Here is a 12437-nt window from a genome sequence, read left to right on the forward strand (position 1 = left end):
ACACTGGGCCTGATACTGCATGTGAGCCAGATGCCAACTTCTTCCAGCCCTAATTCCTCATCTGACATATACAGGTATCCATCCTCATGGGGTTTCCGGGGAGCTGAAGTTAAGAATCTGGCCTGGGCTTGGTGGTCACTCAATGATCACAATGATTATCATCATTTAAGGATGGTCTTAGGCCATCAGACTTGCATTCATTTACTCACCAATCCTGAACCCTAAAACTTTCTTTCAAAGCATCTTATGAGCTGCCCAAGGGGCCACCGAGCACCTCTGGGATGGTGTGTGCTCACCTGGGGGGTATTTCTTATGGGAGAGCTCCTTAGTCAGAGCATCATGGCATGTGAGAGAGGTAGAGACTCTCATGGACACCCCCTCATTTTGCAGTTGAGAAAGCTGAGATTCAGGGAGGTTAGGGAGTTTGCACAAGGCTTAACCAATAAGTGGTGGTGCTGAGATTCAAACTGTAGCCTCTTTCACTTTACACGCCCATGTTTCTCTCTGCTGCATTGAAGGTTCAGTGAGCGGGGACTGGAGAAGGGAGAGAGATGGCCATCCTAGGTGTGTAGAATGGCTGGAGCAAAGGCACTGACATAGAAATGTGGGTGCCAGTAAGAGAGTTCAGAGGAGACTCTGTTAGCTCAGAGATGGGGACAGGAAAGTAGGTGTAGGAAGACAGGTAATTTGGATTCTATTCTTAGGCCTGTAGCATTCTAGCTGTATGACCCTAGGGAAGTTTCCCAGCCTCTCTGAGCTTTAGTTTTCCTAACCATAAAGCGGGACCTGTACACATAAGATAGTGTGAATGAGCATTTGGCACATTGCAAAGCTCTCCACCCAGAGGAGCCATTCTGCTGCTATTCTGATGCAGGGGAGCAGGGGTTGGCCCTCACCCTCTTGGGCATGCTGTGCTTTGGTACTCGGGAGGGTCTGGGAGACTTCTGGGGGTCCTGCTGCTGGCCCTCATGTGTTGCTCTGTTCCCTCAGGGTGGGAGAATGTCTATGGCTTTGACATGAGCTGCATCCGGGACGTTGCCATGAAGGAGCCCCTGGTGGACATCGTGGACCCAAAGCAAGTGGTGACCAATGCCTGTTTAATAAAGGTCTGCAGACTCATCTTTCTTGGGCCTGGACATGCTGGAAACCCAGCTGTGCCACCCTGTGGGCATGCCAGGAACCCAGCTGTGCCACCCTGTGGGCATGCTGGGAACCCAGCTGTGCCACCCTGGAGAGTGGTGGGCCTGGAGTAAGGCATTGCCAGCTCCTGCCTGGCCCCGGCCTGGTGTCAAGAACACCTTAGTCAGAGCCTTTGGCATCACAAGATGACCAGTCAAAAAATCATATGGAGAGAAACTGGAGTCCACAGTGGCACAGCTGATTGGAGGGTGTCAGTACTTGTCCCTTGGTGGTGTTGGGGGCAGGGGGTAATAGAGGAGAGGACATCCTGCAGGCAGGAGGGTCTGTTCAGGGTTGAATAAACTACTCTATTCAGAGGTGAATGGCCCTCTTACAAAAGAAATTCGGAACCGAAATGTGCTGTGTAATTGTCATTACACTCCCACATCCTAGCACACGTGGGACGTCCAGACAGCAATACCTACCTGAGTGTTCTTGTTCATACATGATCTAACATTTTCCCCCCAAAGCTTTCTTCAGTGCAGATGCAGTAGTCCCACCTCTGTAGTCCCACCTCTTCCTCAATGGGTCAGCATCCCCATTATATCAATCCCTAGTGTGTTCTCATTATCATTGAATATCCAAACAAGCCAAATTTGATACAGTGAAACGCAAAGCTCCCCTTGACCTCCCCTCCCTTTCAAGCGCATGCTCCTCCTAGAGGGGCCACTATTCACACATTGGATTGAGCTTTCCATTCCTTTTGCTAAGTCTTTGCATGCATATATGTTAATATATTATGTTGAGTCATATAAACTATTGATATGTGATTTTTTAAAAGCTAGGAAGACATTAATTTCATATGGTTCAAGCTGACTTTTTTATTTAAAATCTGGATTCATTTATGTAAGTATTCATCAGCCCACTCAGCCCTAATCTTGCTAAAACATACTTGCCTGCTCTGTCCTGTACATATCACCTCTTTTCTGGAAATATTGGTGTGGAGGACTGGGACATTTACAGCGCATGAAGGGGAAGGGGCCCAGGGCCACTGGGGACGAGAGGAAGTTTCTGAAGAACTAATGCTGATTTGGCAGATGAGAAATGTGCTTTGTCCCCAGACTCGGACTTCCTAATACCACAACTCTTGGTTCATAGCATCACTGTGGCATTTAGAACAACCTCTGGGAGCAAATAAAACGACATGAGCCTCACACAGGTCTCAACAGACTCTGTCTCCCTCTCATAACATTCTATCTAAGAAGTTTGGCTTTGGGTCTAAGTCTCAGACTCTCCACTGACACAGTTCTCACTACTTTATGCGGCCAGTTCCAAGTGCAGGCAGGATTGATTGTGGTCAAATGTGTCCTTTAACTTCTTCCTACCAGCCCCTCTGGCCCTGAAACCTCTCCCTTCGGGTGTCCCAAACAAGAACCAGCAAAGCACACTGTGAAACATGCTCACCATAGTGCAAAACATTTCTGTGACTCCTGTGGAATAGATAGAAATCACTGTACAATTACATTCGTCAAAATGACATGGGGCAGCTCTATTTGACCATTAGGCAGCTGTTTGGCATGCCTTGAGCTTGGTGATAAAATTCCTCAGTATGCTTGGGCCCCAGGTGGCGTTCTGTCCCTGACCTGCTGGTGTGACACTGTACATCTGCTGGTCACACTGTGGTCTGGCCTGCTCCCATCTGCCCGGGCACCCAGGTTCCTTCCTCTGCCTCATTCCAGCCAGGACCCAGCAAGGGACTTCCCTTTGGTAGCACCTGAGTGCAGCCAGGGGACAGCAGCCAGGCTCAGTGAAGGAGGTGCTACAGGCACCAGAAATGCCAGAAAAGGTGCTATGGAACAGCCCCCTGAGTTGAAGGAGGACTGTCCCCTCCTCGGTTCTTGTCAGTCTCATAGGAAAGAATTCAAATGAGAGACCCTGGACAGTTGTGTTGTAGTAAAGCGAATAAATTAAAGAAACAAAGCAAGTAACTTTATTAAAGATTCAAGGCAAGCAAATCTATCAAAATACCACTGGCTTACGAAGCACAGATGGCCCTCAGCTAACCTGAGGAGCCCCGCCTAGTAGAGGTTCGGCTTTTTGTGCTTTTCTGTCTACCGGTTTTTAAATTCCTCTGCTGGATATCTTGGTACAGACTAGTTTCAAGGGCTCCCTTTTTCTTTGTTTATGACTTTCCTAGAATTTATAAGAAACATTTGACAGTTTTATCTTGACAAGCCCGAGACTGCCAGCTTTGCAGGGGTAGGGAACATCCGGCCTGAGGGCCATATAATAAGGCCCACAAAATCATTTGGTCTTGCCCTGCCAAGGCATTAGGGGTGAATTAATTAAATGTTTGACCAAATAGAGCAGGCTAATTTTTAAGTTGATAATTTTGAATGGCCCCTGAATGATGTTATAAATATCCAAATGACCCTTCACAGAAAAAAAGGTTCCTCACCCCTGGTTTAAGGAGTGAGATAAAACTCCCCCTACGTTCCCCCTTCCCTGAGATGGATGATTTCTTTGTTTGGTTGGTGAGATAAACTCTCCCTTCTTTCCTTCCCTTTCCCCCCTCCTGCCTTAGCACTTCCAGGTTGATTTAAGCTATGTATTCTCTGGTTAGAGAGGAGAGACATTAGTCATTTGTTCTCAAGCTCCTTGACTGGGAAAGATAAGATCTTGCTGCAAATTGTCTGTAAAGCTGTCCAAACTTATTAGGCGTTTAATTTTCTTGTCTCAGTTTTCCCTATTTCTCCAGGTCTGGGATTTTTCCTAGCTCCTTACCACCTTGTTACAGTGGGGCAGAGAGGCTGTGAGGAGGTGTCAGGACTGGAGCTCTGAGCTGCAGTCCTGTCCCTCCCCGCCCCCCTCCCTGACCTCTGGGAAGGCTGGGGACTGGCTGTGGTTGCTTCCTCCACCAGGAGCACCCCTCCAGCAGCTATCTTGCTAATGTGCTAAGCAATGTCTTGCTGAGCCTGTTGGGAAAACACTTGCCCTTATTCACACACTTAATTGCTATTTTCATGCTATTAACGTTGCAGAGTGTGACACTTTATTATAATTAAGACTCTGTTTTGACCAGACTTCTGCTCTGAGACAACCATTTGTAACATTATTTAGTGGTGGGGATAGCAGCAACCAGGGGCTCTTCTGAGTAATTGATGCCTGCGGAGCCCTCCACTTAATGGGGTCACCTGAGGCCAAGCCATGGGGTTTCCCAGGGGTCTCAGAGATGCTGTTGCTGCTGTGAAAAGAAAGCAACCTTCCAGCAAAGGGGTCTGGGTTTTAGGGGAGCCAGGATAACTGCGTTTGATTCTGTAGACTTGGGGTCTGAGAGAGTGGAGCTGAGCTCAGCGGGCGTCCGTGGTTCAGAAGCCCAGCCACAGCTGATCCCACTCTCACAGATGGCCCAACCCCCACTCCTAGAGACCCACTGGCATCATTTTAATGTATAGCTCCATTATTTCTCTTTTGGAGGCTTTTATTCCTTCGTAGGTCCCCATTAAGATGCAAATGTCTGCAGGACCTAGTGAACACTGTCAGCTAATACTGTTGATAGTTGACATTTGGTTGATGGACAGTTGAGAGCAAGACCCTATAGCGGTAGAATTCCTGATAGATGGGTGGTGTGTGTGTGAAGTGAGGGGAGTGACAAGGAAAATGAGCCAGGTCTAGATGTGTCACAGAGCCCACTTTCCAGTTCTCCCCTCCTATGTTCAGGCCAATAGGTTTGGGTATTTTTAGCTAAGCCATGAGGACTCATGGGAGATTTTGGATGCAGGGAGCAGCACAGTCTGAATGGATCTGAGAGATTAGTCAGTTGGTATAAAGAAGAGACCTGGGAAAGGGAGGACAGTTGTCACATAGGAGACCTGTCAGGTGCTATGTCACACAGCGAGGGTACACAGACCAGTAAGGTGTAGCCTCTGTCAGTACAGAGCTCCAGTCCAATGGCAGGGGCAAGACAAAGGTGGTGAGGCTGCTGGGATGAGCCAGAAGTAGGGTAAAAAGACCAGGCTAGGCTCATGGCAGAGGGGACAGAGAAAAAATGCCACGGACTTTGGAAAGAGCCTGGAGCCTGGCTAGCTGGCCCAGACTAAGAAGGAGATGGAAAAGTCAGTGAGTGCAGGCACTGGGACCCTGGTGGACTGTGCTGATGCCATTAATACAAATACAGTCAGCACAGCTTGCTCTAAGAGTTGTTGAGCTGGTGGGCACCTGTGGACAACATGTGGCCAGGAAGGATAATGATCAACATGAAGGCTGACAGGCACTGGGTCTAAACAGACTTCCTGAACGGGGGTGATGGCCCGAACTAACAGAATGACATGTAATGGAGGGCCCCTGCACCTGGGCCCCAGGAAGAAAGGACAAAAGATTGTGAGAGAGATGAAGTTGGGGGAGGGGATTGGCCGACTAAATGTAGGAGGAGCCAGCAGTGTGCTCTTTGAAGTCAGAGGCTGGTGAAGTTGTCAGAAAGCATGACTTTGGAGAAGCAAATGAAAAAACAGAGGCAGTTGGGGAAGAAAAGGTTTTGGTGTGAGCTGGAACAAGCATTCAGCTTATTCTGTGGGTGGAGATTACAGACTGGTACCGATTGGAAATGTTAGGAAATGGAATCGGTTGCCTGGTAGGTAGTGAATGCATCATCCCTGAGGTGTTCAAGCAAGCACCAGGTGCCACTTCCTGGGAATGCTTCCGAGGGGCTCTTGCATTGGATTCAGGGGACTGGCTTTCTACTTCTGCATGCCCGACCCAGGGCTCATCATTCCCTTAGTTCTGAACCTTACTGGGGCTCCCACATTCCCTTAAACCTGTAGTCCCACCTCTTCCCAACTAATAAGTCAGAGCTCAGCTCTCCTGGGGATGTTAGAGCTGCTCACCACAGACACCACAGGGCTCTGATGGCTGGCTCCCTTGACCACACCTCCTCCTCCTTATCCCCTGGAGGCAGGACTTCTCTTTGAAGGTCCCCAGGTGCATCGCATCTGTTTTTCACTTATTTACCCTGGAAATATGTAGAGATAAGGGCATTTCTGCTACCATTACTTTGTCTCTTGCCTGCGCTTGTTTCCCACCCTCAGACCCTTGTCCTAATGATTCCCAACAGGTTTTGTCATTCCCAACACGTATTCCCAATGGTTCCTCTAGGAATCATCCCAGACACACGTGTCTGGCTCTTGCAGTCCTCAGGACAGAGATCCTTGCTACACACTCCGACCATGGGAAGTCCTCCCTTAGACCTCACTGAAAGCTGCCTGGATGCCTTTTGGGCTCTTGAAAAGTCTGCCCTGTCTCACTGGAGCCAGCAAACAACAGCCAACATTCTTCACATAGAAAAGAACGGCACAGTACAAACTTTTATTACACTTGCTCCCCACACAAGATTGATTTTCAGCCACTTCCCAGCTGAAATTGTTAGAATTATTAGTTCTTCATTCTCCAGCCAGCACTGAAAATCTCTCACTTCTTATTTACCCTTTTCCCTTTCTCTCTCTCTTTCTCTTTCCCCTTCCTTCCTCTCTCCCTCCCTCCCTCCTTCCCTCCCTTCTCTCTCTCTCTCCTCTCTTTCTTTTCTTATTTATTATAAAGAGAGAGAGGAAACCTTCCTTCCTTCCTTCCTTCCTTCCTTCCCTATCCAGACTTGTTATAAATGCTCAGCAGGACTTCCTTTAGCTCAGTCAGTGACTGTGGGGAGGCTCCAGTCCTCATTCTTGTGATAATACTTGATGCCCCCTACTGCCAGGCGCTTAAATATCAAACATCTGGGAAATGAGAGTCTGGTTCCCCCAGATTACTGGGAGGACGTGATAAAGCACAGATTGCTGTTCTGGTTCAGTAGGGCTAGGATGCCCTCCCCTCAGAATTTGTTCCCAGGTGATGCCCACACTTGTCATTCTGGGACCTCACTGTGAGAACCACTAGATCAGTGATGGCGAACCTTTTGAGCTCGGCGTGTCAGCATTTTGAAAAACCCTAACTTAACTCTGGCGCCGTGTCACATATAGAAATTTTTTGATATTTGCAACCATAGTAAAACAAAGACATATTTTTATATTTATTTTATATATTTAAAGGCCATTTAACAAAGAAAAATCAACCAAAAAAATGAGTTCGCGTGTCACCTCTGACACGGGTGTCATAGGTTCGCCATCACTGCACTAGATGAACATACGATGCTGAGGTGGACCACTCTGAGGACATTCGGGTTGGGTTTAGGATTGCTCTGTGGAATGAAGCTTCTTTTCTCTCCCCTCCCCCCTCCACAGCCCACACCCCCAGCAGATTTACCCTTTTAATGTTGTTCCCCCTGGGTGCTGACTCATATCTGTTTGTATCATTGTTCCACCCTAGAAAGGATGGAGGGGGTCATAGGGAGGGTGGTGGGGTGGGCCTGGGGAGTCACCCTTAAGTAATGACACCCTGGAGAGTGTACAGTAGGTAGTCCCCTGCAGAATGCAGCTGCCCTGGTGGAAGTGCTAAGTGTCTGGCCTTCTCTCTTCTCTGGGCTGCAGGAGGTGGACATTTACACGGTCAAGACGGAAGAGCTGTCGTTCACGTCTGCCTTCTGCCTGCAGATCCAGCGCAATGACTACATCCACGCCCTGGTCACCTATTTTAATATTGAATTTACCAAGTGCCACAAGAAAATGGGGTTTTCCACAGGTGAGCCTTTTGTTGGCATTCCAGATCCTCCCTTCCCCCATACTGAGGCATTGTGGGGAGTGACACAGGGCTGGCCCCAACTTGGGGGAAGGACCTGGGCATTAGCCAGGGGCCCTTAGCTGGCATCTTTAAGCCTTCTGCAGCTGCGGAGTAACCTGAGAAAAATGCATGTCACCAAAATTTTGGCTGCCCAAGGAGAAGGTAAATAAAATTGTGGCTGCCATGGCCAGAGCTATGAGAGAGCATTAAGTGAGGAGAGGCAGGGGTTTGGGCCCCTTTTCAAGCGCACATTTGCTCATTCAGCATTTCTAGAGCATATTTTATGAGGGGGTAAGGAAACAGAGTGGAATTAGGTTTCTCTCCCCCTGCCAGGCCTCACTACAGATTCAGTAGACTACAAGTGGCATCTCTATGTGTCTTGCTTTCTTCACTACATCCACCCAGTCCATCCTCATTAATTCCCTGGCAGTGGTCCCCAAAGACCACCACGTTCTCCCTCCCAGCCCTCTTGCAGAGGTGCCTCACTGCCTGTAGCAGATAAGCCCAAATGTCTTAGCCCGGTAAGTGGGGGTTCGGGGACTTGGCCCTAGCCCACTCCTCCAATCTCATTTCTCACCCTTCCTTAGCTTTGCCTTCCACCCCTGTTCCATTCACACAAAGCACTTTGCAGTTCCCTGAACTCAGTGAGGCTTCTTAAGTCTCTAGGAATTGCCTCGCATACCCCAACTTCATGTCCACCGCAGTGTGCCATGGGAGCAAGAGGGTCTTTACATTATGTCAGAAGCTCTTGTCATGTCCTTTCCTCCAGATGGCTGCCTTCTCCCTGTGTCCTCACATGGCCTGTCCTCTGTGTGCACACATCCCCGGTGTCTGTGTATGTTCTAATCTCCTTCTAAAAGGACATCAGCCAGGTTGGATTAGGGCCCACCATAAGGGCCTCATTTTAACTTAATCACCTCTTTACAGGCCCAGCTCCAAATACAGTCACATTATGAGGTATTGGGGTTAAGTATGTGAATTTGTGGGGGACACAATTTAGCCTATAACACCTCCCCTGTCCCCACCTTCTCACCTGGCCCACCCCATCAGAGGTCTCATCTCTCAGCTCGGTATTACTTGATCCCCTCCTTCCCTCTTGGGTCAAGCTTAGGTGTCCTCCTCGGGCTCCCTAACACCCTGGGCTTAGATCTGTCATGGCCATGTTTAAAGTGATGCTTATACACAATAGCAAAGAGGAACCAAAGGGTATAAAAAGTCCTTTCCCCATTCATCCCAATTTCACACCTCAGAGGCGTATATTGTTAAGGATTTCTTTTTTATCCTTCAAAAAAATTTCAATGGTGCACAATGTTAGAAATAAGGCGAGCCCCCCAAGTCAGGGGTCCTGGTAGAACACAAAACATACACAGGAGCCAGGCAGCAAGGCAAATATCTTTACTTCTATGTAGAAAGGTGCACACACATGGTCTGGAAGCGTGTGTACACTGAGCAGGCAGTCTGCTTGGCTTTATAATCCCTGATGCACATGACCCGTCCCTCACTCTTGATTGGAGCTCAGGTGCACAGTCTTTCATGATTGGCTAATTCCAAGGGAGGGGGTTGGCATTTGCTGTTTCAAGGTGGCGGCCCCCAGGGGAGCTGCAAGCCATGAGGCCAAAATGGCGGCTGTCTACACTGTTCTTTGACAGAAAAGATGATTTGTTTATTCTCACAACAAGCACATCCACATCTATATACACCTTTTTTTATCCTTTTTATTTGAAATAATTATAGACTCACAGGAAGTTGCAAACATAGCACATAGAGTTCTGTGAACCCTATGCCCAGCTCCCCACATTGGTGGCATCTTACATAACTAGAGTACAATATCAAACTACAGCATTTAAAAAAACACAGGTTGGCTCAGACCGTACACTGCCTTCTGCTACCTTTCCTTTATTTAACAGTATGTGTTGGAGGTACTTCCATAGCCTCACAGAGATATCTGCTTTCTTTTTTTAAACAACGACACAGAAATTCAATGTAAGGCGTGCCATCATTTACTCAACATTTCCACTCATTTTTTTCAATCTTTGGTCTCCCCATGACTCAGGATCACATCTCATTAGTCTCTGCTCTCCTGGCTTCTATGGCAGTGCTTGGATCATAGCAGATCCTAAACAAATCTCTATGAAAAAACAAATCTCTATGGGGATGTATTCAGAGTCACCACTCACGTGGGGTCACTCTGGGACCTGGGAGCATGCAGTTGGGGTTAGTGTGCACGTGGCAGGAATTGGTGGGTTCTACCAGAATTCAAGGATGTGATTTATTCACTTCAGAAGACCTGGTGACAATGCTCCTCTCTCACCTGTTGTCAGAGCAAACGACTTACCTAATCCCTCACAGAGGGGCTTTTTCCAGAGCCAGTGTCTCCCAACTGCCAATGCCAGGGTTTTCTCATCTCTATCAGCCAGGCCAATGCTGGGGCTCCCTGCCCTGGTGAAACCAGAGGTCCAGTCTGGGTCGATACAGGGTTACCCTTCTTCGAGGGGCAGCCTGCAAGCTCATCTTCTTGGTGGGTAGGGACAGCCAGGACAGAGCAGGGAGGTTTTACCTAGACCCTGGCAAGTGGAGAAAACTCAGCCTCATGTTGGTGAGGAGTGGGGGCAGTGAGAGGGTCAAGGAGCCTGTGTGGGGAACAGGGCTGTGACTGGAGGCCAGGAGTGGAGTCACAGAGGCTGGCTCTGCCTCCTCCACCACCAGGATGATGGCCTGCCCTGCTGCAGGTGCTGAGGAAGGGGCAGTCTGGGAAAATTCTGGCTTTTGAAAGCCGGGGCTCCAGCCGTGTAGGTCTTATCTGGGGTCCTTGAGGTCAAGCAGACAGCCTGGGGAAATGGCTCTCTGGCTCTGTGGTGTCAGGGACAACATTCCTGATGCCCCCCCACAAGCAGGAGTCTTGGTTAAATTCAAGTTCGGAATCAAAGAAGTCAGCCCTGGGCTGCCTGGGAAATGGTGAGAATTTCAAGTGCTAAGTCTCCAATCACAGCTTCTTTCCTTCCTGTTCTTGGACACACCCACCATAGTCCCACACAAGCCCCTAGGAGAAAGAGGATAACGAGTACGTTTTATAAGCTCAAAGACCTTGGGTCCAGTTCAAGGTCTGAGCATGCCTCTTTGTCTTTCACAGTCCTGGCATTATGTCCCCTCCCCTGCGCACAGAATCCCAGGAACTTAGGTTCTGAAAGGACATTCAGATTTCCTGTAGTCCTCCTTTCCTGTGTCTTGGAGTAGAAGCTCTCAAAGTGTGGCCCATGGACCAGCAGCATCAGCATCACCTAGGAACTTGTTAGAAATGCAAATTCTCTGCCCCCGCTTCTAGACCTACTGAGTCAGTAATTCTGGGGTGGGGCCCTGGAATCTGTGCCTTAAGTTCTGCGGGTGATTGTGATGCACGATCAAGGTTGAAAACCACTGCCCTTGTGCAAGCCTGCCTCACCAGTGCTGACGTCCTCTGGAAAGGCAATTCCATCTCCTGACTGCGGTATGCCTTCTGACTGCATGCCTGCTAGCTGACAGATCCCTCCTGCTGCAGCCTTTCCACATATATAGTGATCAGGGGAAATTAAATTGTTTAGCTGCTTTCTCAGACACCCTGAGATGTCAGCATGGGGTTTTGCTTCCCACACATAGCAGATGTCCTTACCAGTTAGCAAGGGCTTGGCAGTGGGCTTTACACAGACCCTCTGCACTCTGACACCAAGGAGGATTTCCTTTCTGTTTCTAAGGATCCCAGATGCACAGAACTGAATCAATATTAATTCTTGGTTCATGACATACTGTCATAGTTGGGTCATGCATGGTTCACTTTTTGCTTATTTATTTATTAACTAGAGGCCCGGTGCACAAAATTCGTGCATGGGGGGTGGGGGGGGTCCCTCAGCCCCGCCTGCACCCTCTGCAATTCGGGACTCCTACACCTTTTGCTTATCTAGCTAACCTCTTCACATTTAAAAAAATTAACTGAAATACCACCTACTCTAGGAAATCCTCTTTGAACAAATCTCTTTACAATCTGTATTAAGTATTTTCATAGTATATCATTCTTTTTCTTTAACAGCAACTTAGAGTGGATGCAATGTGCTTCTCATTCTTGCATCTGAATTTTTTTCTTCTTGCTCCTGTAATAGCAAAGCTTATCCAATTTACATTTGCCTTTCAAGGGCTTATATTTGGTTCAGTTTCTAGTTGGCTCCCTGCTTTTTATTTTAAGCAATAAATTTGGGTTGTGATAGTAAGCCTCACTTGTAATCAAACCTGCAGGTCTCCCTATCTGAATATTTCTATAATACCTATCACTTTAGCATACCAGAGATTGTGTTCATTTATAGAAAATAACAATGTCACCTGATCATTTGCTCTTCTAGTAATATTTTATAGCAAGATGTATTATTCTAGTAATTTAACTATTACAACACTGAGGCGTGCAGAAATAAATCACCTTAAACAATAAAGAATGACTCAAATATCAAAGCATAGTACACTTAGGGCCTCCCTTGTCCTGTGCCTCAGATATCATAGCATATTACATAGTTCACATGGAACTCAGTTTCCTTTAAAATAGGCAGGGATCCCATACTCATGAAGCAGCTACTTCCACACATATTTTTTTT

At 47.8% G+C, this 12437-nt stretch overlaps 1 protein-coding gene across 4 annotated transcripts in view; it reads left to right on the forward strand.

The window, feature by feature from the left end:
* The window catches only part of PRMT8 (protein arginine methyltransferase 8), a 91842-nt gene that overhangs the window by 71648 nt on the left and 7757 nt on the right, over positions 1-12437 (forward strand). For all 4 annotated transcript variants that reach the window (XM_005876999.2, XM_014548357.1, XM_005877002.2 and 1 more), the window contains 2 exons: positions 991-1106; positions 7635-7785. In XM_005876999.2, the coding sequence (XP_005877061.1) occupies positions 991-1106; positions 7635-7785 (267 nt within the window). The remainder of the gene's footprint in view (positions 1-990; positions 1107-7634; positions 7786-12437) is intronic.

Source organism: Myotis brandtii, unplaced genomic scaffold, assembly GCF_000412655.1.
Source record: "Myotis brandtii unplaced genomic scaffold, ASM41265v1 scaffold504, whole genome shotgun sequence".
Classification (NCBI taxonomy): domain Eukaryota; kingdom Metazoa; phylum Chordata; class Mammalia; order Chiroptera; family Vespertilionidae; genus Myotis; species Myotis brandtii.